The sequence below is a fragment of the Rhinatrema bivittatum genome, chromosome 4 (genome assembly GCF_901001135.1).
Source record: "Rhinatrema bivittatum chromosome 4, aRhiBiv1.1, whole genome shotgun sequence".
Classification (NCBI taxonomy): domain Eukaryota; kingdom Metazoa; phylum Chordata; class Amphibia; order Gymnophiona; family Rhinatrematidae; genus Rhinatrema; species Rhinatrema bivittatum.
The window spans coordinates 98,466,968-98,488,520 of record NC_042618.1 but is presented as its reverse complement, the minus strand read 5'-3'; the positions used below and the strand labels follow the sequence as shown (position 1 = coordinate 98,488,520).

At 43.6% G+C, this 21,553-nt stretch overlaps 1 protein-coding gene across 7 annotated transcripts in view; it reads left to right on the top strand.

Moving 5' to 3' along the window:
* MIA2 (MIA SH3 domain ER export factor 2) overlaps positions 1-21,553 on the top strand; it is a 316,566-nt gene that overhangs the window by 204,949 nt on the left and 90,064 nt on the right. For all 7 annotated transcript variants that reach the window (XM_029598487.1, XM_029598488.1, XM_029598489.1 and 4 more), the window contains 5 exons: positions 673-763; positions 11,424-11,562; positions 14,827-14,928; positions 15,015-15,075; positions 16,721-16,756. In XM_029598487.1, the coding sequence (XP_029454347.1) occupies positions 673-763; positions 11,424-11,562; positions 14,827-14,928; positions 15,015-15,075; positions 16,721-16,756 (429 nt within the window). The remainder of the gene's footprint in view (positions 1-672; positions 764-11,423; positions 11,563-14,826; positions 14,929-15,014; positions 15,076-16,720; positions 16,757-21,553) is intronic.

The window sequence follows — 21,553 nt, the reverse complement described above, 5'->3', positions numbered from 1 at the left end:
CCTATGAATCAAGGGATTGGGATAGCGGCTCAGTTTACATGATTCTGTACTTCCATATACTTCACTACTGTTTATACCGTTGATGCCATTTGGTTCTCTTTGCAAGTTGGCAAATTTTATTTCAAACTTTTACACGGTGTGTACGTTTAGTACTTAATTACAGTTTCTTGATCCACCCAAAACTTTTCTTCTTGCTTTGATATTCTTAATACTGAAGGGACAGAGAGGGCGCTCCAGCTTATAAGAGGCCACCCTTTTGAATTTTGCTCTGATTCCATCTGCTGGAAGGGGGACATAACCCACTGTCTGGACTGATCTGTGGTACTACAGGAATTTGGTTCTTATGTTCTTAGGAACAAAAATTAGCAAGGTAAGGAATACTTTTCTTATTGAATATTTGCCCCTAATCCTAGGCTGAAATTTTTTCAGGGTAACTCATTATTTGCACAAAATTTAGTGAGGAGATACAGCTAATAATGGAGGCGTTCCAGGGTGTGGTAAAATTTTAGCCAGTGAGAACGGATATTCAGCACTACTTGGCTAAAGGTAACAGCAGAACATATCCAGATAAGTGTTCCGTTGAGTGTCCAGATAAAGTTTTATATGGGTACCTTTTTATCTGGTTAACTTTTCCTGCTTATCATAATGATTACATATTTCTTTTTTATATAGCTAAATGCATCTTTAAAATCCCTGGAGACAGAAAGAAACCAAATCTATTCTAAGCTGTCTGATGAAGTTAAAGCTAAGGAAGAACTTGCAGGTAAATCAAAATGTTATAAGATTTAAAATGCAGTTAATAATGAAGGGTGTATCAAAACATCTTGGCAGTTGGTAAGTGCTCTTTAATTATACAATATTTTCTGATTATTTGGATTTCAGGTTTTAGTGTTCATTTTTTATAACAATAAAACCGCCTTGAAGTCTGCTCAGATTCTGATTTGCTAGCACAGTGGTTCTCAATAGATGTGTCGCAAGGCCAGCAGGAGGCTGCGTCCTCCCCTTTAGCCTGGGTGAGAATTAGTTGACTTCTCCTTTATGGAGCTTGACAGGATACTACTCTCTCTTCCTTATCTTTCTGGCCCCGGTAGGGGGCTGTTTCCTTCTTCACCCAGATCAGAGTGAGACATCGCAAACTCCTGCTCTTGTGGGCCTGACACTCCTTCAACTTTTCTCCTACTGGGCCTTGAAGTAATGCTGCTGATGCACTCTTCACCCTATAGGGAGTAGGGGAAAGGAAGTTGGGGATGCTGGGCAGGGTGAGTTGGAAGAGAGACGGAGTGTGGGGGTCCTGAGCAGGAAGGGATGGGAAAGAATGGGATGGGGATAGCTGGTCAGGGAGAGTGTGAGAGGAGAAAGGGAGCAGGGAGGTGAGGGAGCACAGAGAAGTGGATGTGGGGGTGTCAAGAATGCTGGACAAGGGTGTGAGTGTGAGGGAGTAATTGAAAGGGAGTAATTGGGAGAACTGAGGAATGATAGGGGGCATAGAGGGGAGTGACAGGTGCAAGAACCATAATATGTCAGTTTTGGGAAAGTGCATTTTTTCTGTCTTTTTTAAAAATAATTATATCTTTATTGATCATTTACATAAACAAACAAAAAGAAGGCATATTTTGCTTATACATGAAACACTTCCACAATAGGAAATTTTTTTTATAAGATATTCACCATATTCAAGCAAAATTCAAGTCCACATCTAGGGGGTTATCCGAGGCAAATTACAAAAACAAAAGAGATTATCTTTAAGTTTAGCGCTGTATATATATATTACATACTTTATGACTACTGTTCCCTACTAGTAACTAGTTGTTCATTATTCACTAAAAATTTATCATTTAAAAAGGTCTCCAAATGAGTAGGATCAAGGAGCACATATGATTTCCCTTGATAGGTTACTAAACACTTAGAGGGAAACTTTAGGGTAAAAGTAGCCCCAAGAGAAATCGTACGCTGTCTATGAGAAAGAAACAGTCTTCTACAATATTGTGTTTCACGAGAGACATCTGGGTATACAAAAACATTTTGCCCACAAAATTCAACAGATTTAAATTTAAAGTACAGTTTGAATATTAAATCTTTATCGTTATCTGTTACAAAGCTCTTTTGGATATAATATCCTGAGAATCTTGAAGGAACTCAGATACATCAAGGCTGCTATTTATAACAAGGTTATCATAATCCCCCTCATTACTCCGAGAAGATTTAAATTCCGGTAGATAATAGCATTTAGAAAGCATAATTTCTCTAAAGTGAAATTTGTAGAATTTCACCAGTATACTTTTTAAACAGTTCCACAGGGGATAATAATCTAGTTTTTGGAAAATTCACAAACCTTAAATTTTTATGCCTCATTACATTATCAAGCTGTTCTATTATGTAAGAGCAAACTATCCTTAATATTAGATTCTAATACAGATTGAATATTAGTTGTAACCTGATTTGAAATAACCATTTGGCCCTCGATTGCAGCAATTCTGTGTTCCAAGTCCAAAAATTATTTGGAGGCTTTTGTACAATAATCAGATAATTGGGAGACAGTTGTGGAGAATGCAGTCTGTCCCTGAGACTACTCTCCATATGTCTCTTAAGGTTACATTTTCTGGATCTTCTGGATCACCCAATAGTTGTAATTTGTTCTCTAAATTCAAACCTAAAGGCTCTGGAATTTTAACTCTCAGTTCGGCGTTTTCAACTTCGGTCCTCAATTCCCCATTAAGCAGGACTTCCGAGACTTGACCCGCAGCTGTTGGCGTACTGGTCAATGCTAATACAAACAGGGCGTCCTGAACATGCTGTTGGGATATCAATTCCAGTGAGTTTACATTAGATGGGGATCCAGGAGTCATTAACTCAGTTGGTTTTGAGTAAGGTGCAGGGGAAGGAGTAAGGTGAGTAAGGAGCAGGGGGAGGAGTCCTACCACCCAGTTGCTTCCATTCTGGGCTGTTCTTCTTCTCAGGTGCTGATCCATAGGACCAAGTATGGGTGGATTTGTTGGGGAGTTGATGTTACTTTCCCCTTTCTCTTTTTCCCCATTATTTTGTCTCAATAAAAACTTCCCAAGTTTTCTCATCCAAAACAGCTAACTTTCCTCCCAATCAGTCTCCAAAACAAAGATCTTTATGTTTGAAGTCATTTATTGCATAGATAATTTCTTATTACTTACAAGTGTTGCTTTCAAACGTATATGCTTCTGGCAGAGATCCTTGTGGCTGGAGGAAGGCAGGGGAAGGGAGATGAAGTTTCTTGGGACGCAGGGTAAGAGGATGAGGGTTTGACGCTGATTAGTCTTTAGGATTAAAGCGGTAGGAGGAATGTAAAAAAGCTGTTCGTGTAACAGAAGTTACAGGCACGTGCGTCTTCTACCTGGCGTAGCTGAGACTGGCCCACAGTCTTGGAAAGTGATTACAGGAAAAATCTCCTCAGGCTGAGGCTAGGGGCGAGATCCAATGGTGGCGAGCCTAGGACCCATGTGACTCAGGAGGGGACATGAAGAGCAGTCCCTTCAGCCAATAAGGCACCTGAGAGGACCCAAGTTAGGTTGAGAAGGCATGCAGACCCTTTCCCAATGGGAGGAACAGAAGGGAGGGGGCTTCTGTTAAAGGCAAACTCCCTTTAAAGGCAGGGCTCCCAGACTTTTGTCCTGGGTTACAGAAAGTGTCACGAGTTCTCAGGAGGGAGGGGCTGTAGTAAACACAGGTGGGCTGCAATTTATACAGACACAAACATGTACCCTTTACTGGGGACAGAACACCCATAATGACGCAGAGAGAAAAATTGTCAGAAGGAGCGCGCCGCAGGCACACCGCTTAAGTCCTGTAGCACAGGACTTCGGTTGTCCTCCTCCGTGCCTGATGATGGCCGGAGGCACAGCTGCAGAATGGTAAACAATCCCCCATTTTTTCTATCTTGTTTAAGTGAAGTGGACACTTGCTGCTTTGGTGAGGTTGACGCAGCCTATGGGGCAAAGATGTCTGGTAGGAGACCTGCCCCTTTCCCTGCAAGTTGAGCCCTTGGGTTCCAGGGGCCGGCAGGACTTAGGCGAGAGTCTCTCAGAGAGCAGGGTAGGCAGTAGACCGGGGCCAGGCAAGGGTAAGAGGCAGGCAGCGAGCAAACAAGGTCGATGCCCAGGTAAGAGGTTATTTTATTATTTTTTATTTTTAGATTTTTATATACCGGTGTTCCTATATGAAATAAAGATCACATCGGTTTACATTGAAACAGAACATGAAAATTGCCAAAAGGCATTACATAGAACAAGGTTATGAAACTTGGAACAGTGTACATAAGTTCAAAATTTAACAATAACGTTGTAACATTGATGACCAAAAGATAAAGGAGAAAAAAAAAAAAAAGACTTAAACAATTAAGTTGACAGGTCTTATTGAGCATAAAAATTATAACGTATAAGTGAGAAAGTCTCAAGTGTCCTGCAGCAAGAGATTAGATACCGAAGTAGGTAGTGGTATGGAAAATGGGGGTTTGTGAAGAAGATATGTTCTTGCTGGTTGGAGGGGAAAAAATGATGATCATGTTAATTGCATGCGGCAATCTAGTTAATTCAGTTAAATCAGTTAAATAGTTAAATCAGGTTAATTGCATGCGGCAATCTAGGATAGTCAGTGTTCAGGCTAGGGGTCAGTTTCAGTAGTCGATCCAAAGAGAAGACAAGGATAAGGCAGGATAAGCTGGAGAGATGAGGTAAAGGTAGATGAGGCAGGGCAAGCTGGAAGGATGAGGCAAAGCTGGAAGGATGAAAAGCAACACACACTATACTAGGAAGGTAGACCTATTGTGGAGGCAAGGTAGACATCTGCTGGGATCTTTTATAGGGCGGAAGAGGATGATATCTCTGGGCGCTGGAGTGTTTTTCCATTGCAGCCCCTTTAAATATAGAAGCATTGGGCATGCAGGTGCCTAGGCAGGAGCTGGAGGTGGAGTTCCAGCAGCTTCTTGCACATGGGAAGATCAGAGGCATGTGTCGCGAAGGAGGGTGTTGGCATTGTTAGGGTGAGTGCGTCGGCTTGCAGGGGTGTCCCGCAAGATGCCAACTGTAACATTTTATACTTTGCTTAGTGTACAAAGAAATGATTTCTGTTTCTAGTTTCCACATTGTAATTTGTGGTCTTTTATTCTGTATTTGGTGAAGGTTGGTTCTATGTGTATGACTGAGGTGAGGTATTTTACTGGCACATAGGCATTTGTATCAATCTGTTTGTTGTGTGTTCTCAGTAGGACATGCATTGGTGGTTCACTGCTGCCTTGTCATAGGTAGGTCTATTGCTGTCAGAGTCCTCTGAGTTAGTGTTGCTGTGGTAGGGCTGGTTTGCTACACACATGCTGATTGTGTATTTTTTCAGGTTTCATATTGTACAATACACCTTGTAGTAGAGGGAGTTTGTGATGCTGTTTCCGAGATGAAACAGAATCAGAATATCTTTTCTGTATGGTATGTTGAACTGGGAAATATCCTAGTTCTTCTCTGCCCCCATTGTTGGGGGTTGAGGGTAACTGTGGATAAAGTGAATGTTTACATTTAGCCCCATAACAGTCATATATGTTCGCTGTGTCATGAATATGGACATCTTCTGTCAGATGTGTCCGATTTAAAAAAGAAAAAAAAAAGGGGAGGGGGGGTTTGAGATCCACTGTGCTAGCAGAATGAAACAAGATATTCCTTTTCTTTCTGCTATACCAGTCCAGAATGATTGGGTTTAATCCCCTCTTTCAGCTGATGGAGGCAGAGCTGCTGGTTTTTTTTTTTTTTTTTTTTTAATAACTATACCTCTATGTACTTGACATGGACTACTGGGAAATCCATTATTCTCTGCCTCCAGTAGGGATGTGCATTCGTCCTGGTTTGGCCACCCTGAAAAATGAAGCGGATTTTCACGAAATTTCAGGAAAATTCGTTTTTTGGGGTGGCTGAAACAAATCGGCCCACCACGGGAAAATGAAATTTCCCGTGGTGGGCCGATAATGAAGGCCAGACCAAAAGGTTCGGCCGAATCACATCTCTAGCCTCCAGCTGATGAAAGGTTGAATGATGCAGGGGCTTTATAATCTTTTTGAGAAAGCTTAGGTTTTGAAATTAATTTGCATCTTTTATCTAGATTGTCCTATTTTTTCAAAAAAGAAAATTCTATTATTTCTGGTCATGTTCCTGTGAGACTTATCATGAAGCAAACCCATATTTTGATTTGCTCCCTTCTTCCATTCGGAGGTATTTGGTAGAGCTTGACTGTTCATAGCATATGAAGGAGAAGGTGGATCCTTGGTAAATTTTATATTCCATCATTAACATTCAAAAAAAATTAAGAGAAAATAATTATTGATCCATTGTATGGTTTTCTTAATATAAGGTAAACCTGTGGAGTAAATAAGCAGACTAATCATTTGCTTTTGGCAATTTTTAAATTGCAAACTCTGGAGGAGAGCAAAAATTAAGAATATTTAAAACTATACAATCTATCCTGATGACTGTGAGAAACCGCTGCAGTGCTGCCTGTGGCAGTAAATACTTCTCTGCAATAAGTGACTGAGGCTTCTCCAAGTGTCATCACAGTAATAATGAAAGTGAGGCGATTTCTAAACCTTCACAGTTTGTTAAAAAAGGCTCAATTGAACCTGGTGAAAGCTAAAAAAAAATAAAACTTAATTCAGTTCTAATGTACTCCAAGACTGTTGTTGCCACTAAATCGACATATATATTCTTTGTCCTTAGAAGTCCAAGAAAATTTATTCCAGATTCCATAAGTTGGTGCTACAGTATCAGCAGTGGAAGTTCGGCTTTAAAAGACCCACAAAATAGGAAAATAGAGCTTATTTTGAAGCAGATTTTCTCAGCAATTTTTCTGTTCAAGTTGCTATCTGTGCATGTTATGTTGCCAGAACACTCCTATGCTAAATCCAACAGCTTTCAAATGGAGAAGAGGTGGCTCATCTAGAATCTGTAGCATCATATCAGACAGGCTATATAATCTTATTAAGATTTCTTCAAGATCTCTTGATTTATTCATAAGTGCTGGGAGACTTCCATGGCTGTGACATTGGGTAGCAGACTCACTTGTAAATTACTTTTTAAAGGGAAGTTTTTGTTTGGAGAGGAATTAGAAAATTAATTAAAAACCTATGGGAAACAAGACCTGAGAGTATACCAGAGGATAGTTTTAGATCAAATTAGAAGCCAGGTTCAATTCTGTCACTCCAGACGATACTGTCCTGGTAGATATTCTTCCATCACAAGCCCTAAGACTAAGGAAACAGATTCAGTCCTTTCAAGGAGTGAGAAAATCAAAACCAGAGACAACTAGAGCTGCTGGAGCAGCAAAGTATAATTGTGAGGATCAGCACTTTGAAAACAATCTGTAAGCAGACATCTTCAGTAATTTTACAAAGGGTGTCTCCACATAACAGATCAATGGGTGTTGGATATTATCCAACATGGTTATGCTCTAGAACTGGCCTATCTAGTACCTAAGACATTTACTCCATCAAAGGCATCTGCAGAAAGTTCAACATTAAACAAATTAATACTGTTAAGGGCAATATGTCCAGTTCTAGTTCGGAAACAAAGGCAAAGATGTTGTTCAATATATTTTGTCAATTATTTTCAATTTAGAACAGTCCTGTTTGGTTTAGCGAGTGCTCCCAGAACATTCACCAAGATGATGGTGGTTGTTGCAGCCTTCCTAAGAAAAGAAGGGCTAATGGTTCACCCATATCTGGATGGTTGGTTAATCAGAGCCAAAATTCTTGAAGAAGGAGTCTGCTTCAAAGAGAGTAGGCAACTTGTTAAAGTTTAGACTGAATAGTCAATTTTGCAAAGTGCAGTCTACATCTGTCCAGTCAATACTGAGAGCACAATTCAGTACCAAAGAGGAATATGTCTATCTCACTTTCAAAAGAATCTTAAAGATTCTAGAACAAATAAAGAGATTGACTTCACCTTAAATCTCAAGGGCTTGGGATTACCTTCAATTGCTAGGAGCAATGGTAGCAACCATAGACTTAGTGCCATGGTCCAGAGCCCACATGAGGTCCCATCAGTTTGTGCTTCTAACATGTTGGAAGCCTCAAATTCAAGACTGAGTGTCAGCTCCCTTTCTCCATTTCAGTGAGGAAAAGTCTTGTTTGGTGGTCAAAAAGAGCAAACTTAGAGAAAGGGATTTATGCTAGAACTTCAGTTATGGATAATGGTGACCATAGATGCCAGCTTAATAGGTTGGGGAGCACACTCTCAGAATCTGTTTATTCAAGGGCTGTGGCTCAGACAGAAGTCTCATGGTCGATAAGCCGACTGGAGACCAGAGCAATAAGGTTAGCATTATTTTACTTTTTGTCCACTTCTGAAAGGAAAGGCCATACGGTTACTCTGCAGCAATGCAGTATCTGTAGTTTACATAAACTGGGCTGAGCGCCATTTGGAGGGCATCGCTGCCTAGCACGTGGCGGGTATCGACAACGTCCAAGTTGACTTCCTAAGCAGACAACAGCTAGACCCAGGAGAGTGGGAGCTGTCCGGAGAAGCGTGGAACCTCATTTGTGCCCAATGGGGAACTCCCCAGTTGGAGCCCATGGCGACCCGACTCAACGCGAAGACGTCGCGATTTTTCAGTCGACGGAAGGCATTGGGGTCTGTGGGTCTTGACGCACTAGTGTCCAAAGGGTCTTCAGGGATCCTATTGTACGCTTTCCCTCCATGGCCTCTCATAGATCGAGTTCTCAGACGAGTGGAACAGCACCCGGGTCAGGTGGTGCTGATGGCTCCGGAGTGGCCTCGGCGCCCTTGGTTCGTGGATTTGATACGACTAGCCACGGATGGACCCTTACGGCTGGCTCATTTGCCGGATCTGAGTCAGATGGAGAATGGAGAGTGTTTGAGTCCTGGTGTTCGCAACAAGGAGTTGGGCTGGGGTCTGCATCTGTTCCCCACATTCTGGCTTTTTGCAGCAGGGATTTTCCAAGGGCCTGGCGTACAATTCCATCCGGGTTCAAGTTTCAGCTCTGGGGTGCTTCAGGGGGACAAATAGACGGCAAATCCCTGGCTTGCCACTCGGATGTGGTTCGCTTCCTCAAAGGGGTAAAGCATTTGAGACCGCCTGTTCGGAAACTGTGCCTGAAGTGGAACCTGAACATCGTCCTGTGGGCTTTATGTGTACTGCCCTTTGAGCCTGTGGGGCAGGCTTCGGTCAAGGACCTGACACTGAAAACGGTCTTTTTAGTGGCGATCTGTTCGGCGTGGGCATTTTGGAATTGCAGGCCCTGTCCTGCCGGGACCCGTTTTTAAGGATTTCAGCGGATAGGGTGTCATTGCGCATGGTGCCGTCCTTTCTGCCGAAGGTGGTGTTGGCATTTCATGTTAATCAGTCGGTAGAGCTCCCTGGCTTCCCGGACTGGTCTTGCAACTTGGCAACAGATAGAGACCTACATTTATTGGATGTTCGCCGAATCCTCCTGCGCTATTTGAAGGTCACCATTCCTTTTCGGAAGTCAGATCATTTATTTGTCCTGTTTGGTGGTCCTAAGTGGGGAGACAAGGCATCCAAGGCCACTCTGTCTCGGTGGCTGAAGGAGACCATTGGTTTGGCGTACATTAGCAATGGCTGCTTCGTTCCGGATGGTTTGAAAGCTCATTCCACGCGGGCACAGGTGACCTCCTGGGCGGAGTGCCAGCTAGTTTCTCCTCAAGAGATCTGTAGAGTCACGGTCTGGTCCTCTCTGCTTACCTTTTCCAAGCATTACCGCTTGGACAAAAGGGCGCCGGAGGAATCCAATTTCAGGCAACGAGTTCTAAGAGCGGGTCTTTCGGGATCCCTCCCACAGTAGGGTGGTTTTGGTACATCCCACTGGTCTGGACAGATCTGGGTATGTTCAGGAAAGGAAAATTGGTTCTTACCTGCTAATTTTCATTCCTGTAATACACGTTATTACCTGTTCTAGGAATCTCACCCTAGTCATTACCCATTTTGACCATGTTATTACCTCTTGTTCATTGCAATCCCTTGTTTGATGTAACCCTTGTTCGATGTAAACCGATGTGATATGTCTTTTCATGAACGTCGGTATAGAAAATAAATAAATAAATAAAAGTCCCTCATGAAAGAATTCTTAAGAAATTAAAAAGTCATAGAATAGGGGGCGGTGTCCTATTGTGGATTGGGAAATCGGTTAAAAGATAGAAAACAGAAAGTTAGAAATCCTTTATATTTGGGGGACCATGCAAGGGTGAGAGGCTGCATCCAAAGCTACCATAGCAAGGTAGATAAAGGAGATGATTACTTCAGCATATATTTTGAAGGGTAGACAGGCTCCAGAAATAATCAGAACCCATTCAACAAGGGCACAATCTTTTTGGGTGGAAGTAGATGCTGTAAACTCTACATAGAGCAGCCACGTAGTCAACACTACATTCATTTACTAAGCATTACAGAATGGATTTGCTTGCAAAGGAAAATGCAGCCTTTGGAGCAAGCATCCTAAAAAAGGATTTAACATCCTCCTTCCTATAATAGTTAGGCTTTGGTACTTCCCCGTTGTTCTGGAATGGAGTAGCAGAAAGAAAAGGAAGGATAAATTTAATCTTACCTGATAGTTTCTTTTCCTTTATTTCTGCTACTCCAGTCCAGAAACCCAACTGGGAAGTTAAACCTATATAAAAAAAAAATATTAGAAATCATTTTATTGAAATAAAAAAATTTTCAAAGAACATTTTTCTTCATTATAATAAATAAATTACTGTTTATTAAGGTAATGTAATTGAAATGCTTTGACCGAGGAATATTGGCTTTCCAGTAGAGTATGTAGTGGTGATGGAAGAGGGGATTAAACTGAATCGTTCTGGACTGGTATAGCAGAAATATAGGAAAGGAAATTATCAGGTAAGATTAAATTTCTCCTTACTCATGTACAGGGAATGAATACTCTTGAGTTCTTTCAAGAACAAGATGTTCGCATACCAAGGAAATCAAGAAATTCTAATTTTAATGTTTCCTCTTTATAAAAGCATCATTTGCAGGTTAACAACCTGTTTCTAAACTGTAGATCTTGAAATGACTGTTCTGGAGAGCACTATCATGCATTGTTTCTCTGGTTTAATATTTTGGATGATTTGAATCTTATTGCAAGAGATTATGGTGGCACTTAGCTAGCAAGTATACATCATAGATTGCAAATGAAATAGCATCAGTTTTTCTTCCAAAAAGTTTTAATTGGGAAAAATGTTTTCATATCCATTTGTGCATACAAAAGTGAACATTGCTACAAGTCCAATAGCAAATTGCTAACACCTCTGTTCTTATTTAATAGTAGTCAACATCCAACATATATGCCATCTGATTTTCTGATGTATGCATTCCCAATTTTCAAATTTTTACATACATCTTCTGATTTTGTGTTCTTGTTTAACCATTTTCTCACCTTTCAGATCGCATTGAACATCTTCAACATGAACAAGGCTCTCTACGTTCTGAAAACTCACATTTTGAGAGTGAAGTTCAGAAGCTGCAACAAAAGCTTAAAGTAATGACAGAGATGTATCAAGAAAATGAGTTGAAGCTTCATAGGTACTGAGAAACTTACAAGAAAAAGCAAATATTTGTAGGCAACAGTTGTTACTGTAAATTACTACATTTCAGTAAAGACAATGGGTTAGTGGTTCAAAGGATGTGCGTTAACGGTTTAAAATGTTGGCTATTGCAAATTAATTAGATACAGTCACCAAATCAAATTCTATTATTCCTGTTTGTATTAAGCTCAGGCCCGGTGTGACTGGGTGTGCATACCATGCATTTGCACAGGGCAGCAGATCTGGGGGAGGCGGTGAGCCAGCGGCAGCAGGAGCAACCGCGGGGCTGCCGGCAGCTGAAGAAGAAGAGAGGCCTGTCTTTCGGTTGCGTGTGCGCACCCGCACACAGCTTCCACTCCCCCCTCCCCCCCCAAACAGGAAGGCCTGCGGGGCCGGCCCGAAGACATCAGGAGGCCATATGTGTGTGAGTGACTGAGAGCATGTGTGTGTCAGTGTATGTGTGTGTCTGTGTGAGAGCCCTTGTGCCTGTGAATGTGTCTGTATGATAGCCTGTGTGTATGTTTGTGTGTCTGTGAGAGCCCATGTGTCACATATAGGCTCTCACAGGCGGACACACACACACATAATGTATCTGTGAGGGAAAAGGGAGTCTGTATTTGTTAAAGAGAGGGAGTGTGTGAGAGAATGAATGTGGTGTTGTGCATGTGTGTGAGAGAGAAGGTAAAATGTGGGCGTCCCTACCTCCCTGACAATCCCAAGGTGACTGGAAATCAGAAGATCACACGTATGGAGAGCAAAAGATTTTTTTTAATCCTTATTAGGTTTAATTATTGGGTATAATTTGATAATTCTGCTCTTTCGAAATATTTAATTTTTTGGGAGGAAGAGAACATCATTTAATTTTGATTTTTTTATTCATCAGATATTTTAAAATATTGGTGTTTGGGAAATTTTGTATATTCTATTCATTAACAGTTTGAAATATTTTTAATGAATATTTTACTATTATGATTTTTATATTTCTTTTTATTATTTAGGGGTAGATTTTCAAACCGCGCGATTTGGCGTACTTTTGCTGGCGCATCAGGCGCAAACAAAAGTACGCTGGATTTTAGTAGATACGCGCGTAGCCGCTAAAATCTTGGATCGGCACGCGCAAGGCTATCGATTCCGTATAGCCGGCGCGCGCCGAGCCGCGCAGCCTACCCCCATTCCCTCCGAGGCCGCTCCGATTTCGGAGCGGCCTCGGAGGGAACTTTCTTTTGCCCTCCCCTCACCTTCCCCTCCCTTCCCCTACCTAACCCACCCGCCCGGCCCTGTCTAAACCCCCCCCTTATCTTTGTCGGGGGATTTACGCCTCCCGGAGGGAGACGTAAATCCCCGCGCGCCAGCGGGCCGCTAGCGCGCCGGGACACAACCTGGGGGCGGGTCCGGAGGGCGCGGCCACACCCCGGACCGCCCCGGGCCGTAACCACGCCCCCAGGCCCGCCCCCGAAACGCTCCCGACACGCCCCGAAAACGCTGTGCGGATCGGGCCCGCCCCAGACACGCCCCCCTCAGAAAACCCCGGGACTTACGCGAGTCCCGGGGCTCTGCGCGCGCCGGTAGGCCTATGTAAAATAGGCGCACCGGCGCGCAGGGCCCTGCTCGCCTAAATCCGCCCGGATTTAGGCGGATTTAGGCGAGCAGGGCTCTTAAAATCCGCCCCTTAATGTTTTTATGAAGAATGGTAATGTTTCTGTTTTTCCATTACTTTGCATATAGAGGCTGGTTTGTTGTGGATTCCAGTTCAGTTCTTCTTAGTACGTTTTTGTTTATACGTTCTAATCTCTCTATTCTGTATTTGGTGAGGGTCCGTCTGTGTTCTGCATATGTGACCGACGTGAGGTATTTGCTGGCATGTAATATCTGTGTAGGGATCTAAAGCAGCCTGGTTTCCTAATAAGAGTTTTATTGGTGTTCTAGGGCCTGGTGTAATATGTGCCGTGTTGCCTTTTCATAGATAAGGTTGTTAGGGTTGTGTTGGTATGGGAGGTTTACTATATTGTAATGGTAATTCTGATTGTTCATGGCTTTGTGAGGGCCAGGCTCACACCCAATATACATTACAAAAAGTCTAATTCCAGAGGAGTTCAGTGTGTGTTTTGCACCGTTTTCTGGTTTACACCACAGCAGTGCATGTAAATATAATGGGCTAGTTTTTAAAAGCCCTGCGCACGTAAATCCTGCCGGATTTACGCGCGCAGGGCCCTCGTGCGCCAGCGCGCCTATTTTGATTAGGCCGCCAGCGCGCGCCAAGTCCCGGGGCTTCGTAAAAGGGGCGGGTCAGGGGGCGGGGAGGGTCCGGGAGCGTGGCGATGGGGTGGGCGGTCCCGAGTCCCCTGGCACTGTGGCCTGTGCCGGGGGATGCCGAGGCGGCGCGGACAAGTTACAAAAAGTAGGGGGGGATTTAGGTAGGGCTGGGGGGTGGGATAGATAGGGGAAGGGAGGGGGGCCGGTTGCGCCAACAAAAGTATTCGCGCGCGTACTGTTTTAAGATCTACCTCTATATGCATGTTGTAAGAGTTATTTTTGCCTTGGCAGACTGTACTTTTGAATGTTCTTTTTCATGTAACATTTATTATAAATGCATAATTTATTTGTGCGTATTTGTAAAGGATGTGGGGGGTTGGGATGGCATATCTGCAAGGCTGTAAGGTTTGTCTAGCGTACCTAATACCCTTCCCTGTCCATGGGTTCTGGGGTGGGGATGTGTCTGGTTTAAAAAAAAAAATATAGATTGCAGGATGGAGCTGGGCTTTATTGGATGGGCCCGGGACAGACAATGAATGAATCGGGGGGGGGGCGGGCGCAGCACAATAATTTTTTCACACAGGGCAGCTCCTTCCTTTTTAGTTCCCTTGTAGCTGTAAGAGAATCCATGTTTGGAATTATCACAAAAGACTTTGTACAGTGTGGCTTCTGATCAAATCATGGGATTTGTGATATTTGTAGTATTGTGTGGCTGAGTGGTTTCCAGCAATCACTGTTGTTTTGTGATTCCTGCTTCAGTAGCGCTTTAGGGTCAGCAGCAGAATTGTGGGAAGAGGCAGGGATCAGTTAACATGACACTATATGGTTGAAATGTTGTTACCATAGTGTGAATTTTAATATTTATACATACATTTTGAAATAGTGCATAAATATACCTATGGTACTGTGTTCTTTGATGAAAAAAAAAACAACTTTTAGCCTTTATAGCTAATATCATGTTTTGTGGTTTCAAATTATTTTCAAGTGCATTTGTTTTTCTTATTTTAAGGAAATTGACAGTAGAAGAAAAAGATCGCTTACAGAAAGAGGAAAAACTCTCTAAAGTAGATGAAAAGATTAACTTTGCTGCAGAAGAGCTAAACAGTTACAGGTATGGATAACACTAATGTAACATTTCAGTACAGTTATGTCAGTAGTAAGATGTTATATTAACATGATATAATTATTTAATTGCAGAACACGAGCAAAAGACCTAGAAGAAGAACTAGAGAAAAGCATTCGTTCTTACCAAAGTCAGGTACAGCTGTTTGCTCAATTTGTTTTTGCTATCATTTTCAAAATAAGAAAAAAAAAAACTTGAGGGAAAAAATATGATCTCACTGTATGTCTGTGTTCCTGCCTTTTACTTTTAAAAAATACATTAAATGGCAAACTAAGAATATATATTGAGAATACAGATGAGCCTTTTTTTTTTTTATTGTCATAACTCGATGGATGATTGCATGGTGCTGAAACTACCCGTTAAAAAAACCCAAACTTGGTTCCTAATGACGTAGGGCTTTATCAAAGATTTGAGGATGCGCATATATCATATGGGAAGATATGTGCCAGAAAAAACATTTGTAATGTCCATCTCTTATTCCCTTCCCCTTGAGATTTTTTTTTTATTTGGACCTTTCCTATAATTGAATAGGAGCCTCTTGAATAGGAAAGCATGGCATAATTATTTTTTGGAATTTGCAGTCTAATTTTAGTGGAGGCTGTAGGGTGGCACCTGTGGTCAACAGAACAATTTGTACAGCATAATCATTTTGTTTATAAGATTTAGTATTGTTGTGCCATAGAATCCTTTGGGAATTCTGTTTAAAGATTAACATCACAAATTGACACATACTTAAAACATAAGACATTAAGTATGAATATCATGAGAAATAAACACTAGTAATAATTATTCGAGTTATACAAAGTTACAAACTTTCCTATAGTGCTAAAGACTGAAGAACTAGTTTTTATTATTACTTGGTTAACCACCATTCAAAACAAGACCATCATAGTGGTCTTTTTCAAAATAAATAAATAAAATTAGAATTTACATAAAGTATTACAATGACAAGTAAATTAAAATAAATAAGAAATCTACAAACATAAAATGCAAAAACTATAGTTCAAAACAAGCACCCAAAAAAACCCAACTGCACAATTTAAGATAAAAATACAATTGCTACACTTCGGGGTGAAAATTGCTGCATGTCATAAACTTCTGACAATATCTTTGATGTGACCTTTTTTTTTTGTAGGACCAATAAAGATGATTTTTTAAGTCTGGAACTTGCCTGAACCCAGTGGTAGTGATTTAATTAGAATAGTTCTTTCATAAAAACATAAAAAGCTTTCCCTGACCACAGACCTAAATCTAAAATTTATGGAATCATTCATGCAGTTTTTCTGGTACTTACTCTTCAACAAATTATGTACAAATGAGGTTAGTCTCTATTCCCACAAGTTTACAGTATAAAAGTCAGTTCCTGAGACAAAAGGCAATGGATATGACAATTTTCACAATATTTTAGTTACACTAGTAATCTATCTGAAAACTGCTAACCCTTAGTATGGCTAAAAGTCATGCATCTACACGTACTTTTTCAGCAAAAATCTACCTGCAAAAAAACAAACAAACCAGGTGCAAGTGACTATGAGCTCTTTATACGCCTGGCAACGTTTAAAGCAAAAGTGCATACGTACTTTCACTTTGAGAATTGGTGCAAAGCCTGCAGGTAAAATGTACACACGTTCACAGGGAGCATCATTGTGGGAAGCCAGATTTGACCTGTAGTTATTGCTCCCGAACCTCTAACTAGGTCCAAAATTGTTTGAAAAATATGGATAATATGGAAGTAATTCTTGAGTTGATGTGCTAATGAATATATATTTTTCTTTAATAGATTACTTCACATGAGAAGAAGGCTCATGATAATTGGGTAAGTTTCAGTAACTGCTCTTTTGCATACATAAAATTGGGGCTTCACCTATAGTAATGTAAATGCAAATCAGCTTTTCCAGATAACTCTGTGACTCATGGAATTTAGATGACATACTCTAAAATTTTGAGTTAAATTTTGGATATTTTTTAGTAGTCTAGTGAAATATAATGAGCCTCTTTTTGTATTAAAATTCCATATTCCCTGTACGTACCCAGATCAGTCCAGACTCCTGGGTTTATGCCCCCCTTCCGGCAGATGGAGACAAAGTTTAAATTACACAGCCATATAGCCTATTGTGCCTCCTGCAGTCCTTCAGTATTTCTCTGTCTCCAGTAGATGGTCATCCAGTAGATGGTAAAAAAAAAAAAATAAAAATTTCTAATTCCTCCCAGGAGGTTGTTAGGCCCTGGTGGGGGCTATCCTTCCTGGTCTTGAGGTGGACGAGCAGGGGGTTGGGGATCCTTATGTGCTCTGTCCCGATAGCTGGGGGCAGAAAGCTGGTGGATCCAGCTCCCTCTGCCCCAGGAGGATTGAAGGAGCCTGCTGCCCGTATTCAGAACAGGAAAGTGCCTCTTCTGTTCCTTTGTCTGCTTCTTGAAGTTTAAAAAAAAAAAAAGAAAGAAGCAGAGTTGTGAGGACTTGATGGTGAAAGGCTCTGCCTTCTGTCCAGGGCAGGCGGTTTTTTCACTCGTGCGCTGCTCGGCGTTCGAAGGCTTTCCCTTGTGCTCCTCTTCTTTGTCGGCGTTCTTTTTGTGGGTGGTCGCTGGGGGAGCATGCCGTGCGGCTTGAAGTGTGTCGACTGTGGAGATTCATGCGCATGGCTAGAACGCAGCGGCCGCTGCTCCTGCTGCCTTTCGGGGGGAGAGGGCATTCCGGCATGACCACGGGGGGGGGGGGGGGTGTCTAACCAGCAGCGCGAGATTCCAGCTCTTGTGCAGGCGTCGCTGGACGACCCTGAGCCATTTCCCGTTGGCATGGGAACAGTGACCATCTTAGTCACATTTGCTGCTCGAGCTGAGGCCGTGGGGGGGAGGGGGATTTTCCTCCCTCATTGTCTCTGGCTGATGGGAGTCCCGCACAGACCCGGGGGGGGGGGGAGACGGACAGGCGGAGGCGACAGAGGACCTCCTGGAGGAAGATTCTGATGGTTTTGCCTCCTTTTCTGCGAATTTTGTGCTGTTGATGCACAAAGCTTATAGGGCCAGAAAGTCCGCGGGGCGGCATGGGCCCAAGCTTGATTTTTTCCACTGAGCCTTGGCCCAAGAAGAGATCCAGAACTGCAGGCAGACAGGAGGCTACCAGGGTTTGGTGAGTCCTTGGTGAGCCTGCACTGTGTGCTGCGAGGGACGAATTTTCAGAGGGTTCTGATGGTGATGTCCTGGTTTGTCCGGCACTCTTTGGAAGGATCCCTGCCCTGGGGGGGGGCAGGAATCTGGGGAAGACCAGGAGGAATGCCAGCCTGTTGTCGGCGATGATCCGAAGGTGGTGCAACTCTTCCGTAGGGAAGAGTTAAGGCCTCCGATTCCCCATGTTTTAGAGGAGTTGGGGATCAAGCTTCTGGAGGAGTGTTATCAGGAGGATGTGGATCCAGTTATGCCTGGCTTATGGGGCCCAGCGAGGACTTTTCCTTTTCATAAATCCATTAAGCAGTTGGTGGCCTGGGAGTGGGACACGCCGGAGACCAAACTGAAGGTGGGCCAGGCGATGAATAAATTATATCCTTTATCAGGGGACACATTGGAGTTATTGAGGGTGCCGAAGGTAGATGCCGCTGTGTTGGCAGTAACTAAGAAGACAGATCAAGTGACTGAGGCTGTAGCTTCGAAGGACCTGTAGGACAGGAGGCTTGAGGTCCATCTGAAAAAGATTTTTGAGGTGTCTGTGCTTGGCATTTGGGCTGCAGTTTGCAGCAGTTTCATGCTTCGAGCGGGGCTGTGTTGGGTCCAACAGCTGCAGTCCGACATATCCATGTCCTCTCAGGAGACGAAGCAGGCAGAGCGGCTGGAAGTCATAGCAGCCTATGGCATGGATGTGCTATATGACCTATTTGGACGTCCTCTAGGTCCATGATGTCTGTGGTCTCAGCAAGAAGGCTGCTGTGGTTATGAAACTGGTTGGTGGATGTCTTGTCTAAGTCTCAGAAAGGAGCGCTACCTTTTAAGGGGAAACTGCTCTTTGGAGAGGAGTTGGAGTTGCTGATAAAGCATCTCTGGGACATTAAAGTTCACAAGCTGCCTGAGGATAAGCACAGAGGGACGAGGTATTCCTCTTCTGGGCGTGTGTGGTTCCAAGGGAATAGGTAGTTTCGTCCAGGCAGATCGTCCTCTGGTGGGCAGAGATCAGCCTTGGGGAGGCAGCAGTCCTGGAACCAGTTCATTCAGGGACGAAAGCCTGGTTGAGATGCCTCCGGACAGGGCAGTTCTGGAGCCAAGCCAGCACAATGAAACAAGGCTGGTCTGCTCCTCCGTCCCGCTTATTGGGGTTCGGTTGACCCTTTTTACAAGGAGTAGGCCAGAATTACTACAGACCTGTGGATCTTAAGTGTGGTAGAACAAGGTTACTCTTTAGTATTTGCTCATCTGCTTCGGGACCGGTTCATGATCTTCCCTTGCGCATGTGCTGAAAAGAGGCAGATAGTAGAGCAGACTCTTGATCATCTGCATATGCTTGGAGCCATTGTTCCTGTGCCTGTGAACGAACAAGGGACAGGTCCTTACTCCATTTACTTTGTGGTTCCAAAGAAAGAGGGGACTTTTTGTCCAATTCTGGATTTGAAGAGTGTCATCAAGGCCCTCAAAGTTCCTCATTTTCGCATGACAACTCTCCACTCTGTGATTGCAGCGATGCGCAAGGGGAAGTTCTTGGCATCCCTGGATCTGACTGAGGCGTACTTGCATATAAGCATCTGGCCCGACCATCTGAGGTTTCTGAGGTTCTCTATTCTAGGCATGTATTTTCAATTTTGCACCCCAACATTGTTTGGCGATGGCTCCAAGAACTTTGACCAAGATGATGGTGGTTGCAGCAGCCCTCCGGAAGGAGTGGGTATTGGTACACCCATATCTAGACAACTGGCTCATTCTGGCGAAATCAGAAGACCACTGCAAGCAAGCAGTGAATCTGGTACTACAGCGTTTATGGTTGCTCAACTGGATAGTAAATTGGACCAAGTGTCATGTCTTGTCTCAACAGTTGGAGTTTCTGGGAGCACGTTTGATATTAAGTTGGGGAAGGTTTTTTCTGACAGAGGAGCTCATTCTCAAGTTGCAGTCACAAGTTCGGCGTTTGGAAAGCCAGATGCCCAGGGTATGGGACAGGTGCTTGGCTCCATGGTGTCCATGCTGGAGCCCATGCCTTGGGCCTTTTCCCATAGGAGGCCTCTATAAATGGCACTTCGTTCCCAGTGGGATCTGTTGTCAGAACAATTTCCTCTTCTGCTTACACTGACGGATTTTGCCAGGTCCATGGCAGGTCTCATGGTGGCTTGGTCGGCACCAATTGTGTCGAGGCGTGGACTTGGATGTCCCAGAGTGAACAGTGGTCACCACAGATGCCAGTCTCTCCAGTTGGGGAATTGTTTGCATAGGTCGGTTGGTTCAAGGGCAGTGGTTGCCAGAGGAGGCGTCTTGGTCAATCAGTTGCCTAGAGACGAGGACGGTACAATTGGCACTGTTTTCTTTTCTTCTCGTGCGTTGGCTGTCCGTCAGGATCTTGTCTGACAACGCGACTATGGAGGCTTATATCAACTGGCAGGGTGGTACCAGGAGTTGAGCGGTGGCTCAGGAGTTGATTTGCTGGGCAGAACAACACCTGGCGTTGCTTGCGGCTTCTCACATAGTGGGATCCGACAAAATGCAGGCGGATTTCCTCAGCCATCAGAAACTGGAACCTGGGGAGTGGGAGCTGTCAGAGGAAGCGATGGCTCTCATCAGTGCCAGATGGAGCTTGCCATGCATGGATTTGATTGCAATGCAGCAAAATGCCAAGACGACCCGTTTCTTAAGTTGCAGAAGAGAGCAAGGGGCAGAAGGAGTTGATGCTTTGGTTTTTCCCTGGCCAAGGGACATCCTGCTATATGTGTCTTAGCCGTGGCCGCTGGTAGGCAAGATATTGTGGCGCGTGGAGGTCTATCAAGGAGATGTGATTCTAGTGGCTACGGAGTGGCCTTGGAGGCCCTGGTTTGCAGATCTGGTAAATCTGGCAATAGACGGCCCGTTGTGGCTCGCTCATCTGCCGAATCTCTTGCGACAAGGTCCCATATTTTTGGATCAGGTGGATCACTTCTGTCTCGTGGCTTGGCTTTTGAGAGGAAGCGCTTAAGAGACAATGGCTACTCGGAGGAGGTTATTGCTACTCTTTTGCAAGCTAGGAAGGCTTCCACCTCCTTGGCGTATGTGAGAGTCTGGAAGGTGTTTGAGGATTGGTTCTTGGAGTAAGGTGGTGTTCCTATGCGAGCCTCTGTAGCGAATATTCTTACTTTCTTGCAAAGAAGTTTGGTGAAGGGGTTGTCTTTCAGTTCCCTTAGAGCACAAGTGGCAACTCTGGGGTGTCTTCGGGGCAAGGTGCATGGAACAACGCTGTCCGCACACCCGAATGTGATGCATTTTTTCCGTGGAGCAAAGCATTTGCGTCCTCCAGTTCAGAAGCTCTGTCCCTCCTGGATTCTTAATGTGGTTTTGAAAGGCATTTGTGTGGAGCCATTCGAGCCTCTCAAAAGGGCTATCATAAAGGATCTTACGTTGAAGATGGTTTTCTTGGTGTGGCGATTTGTTCTGCCAAACGAATCTCTGAGCT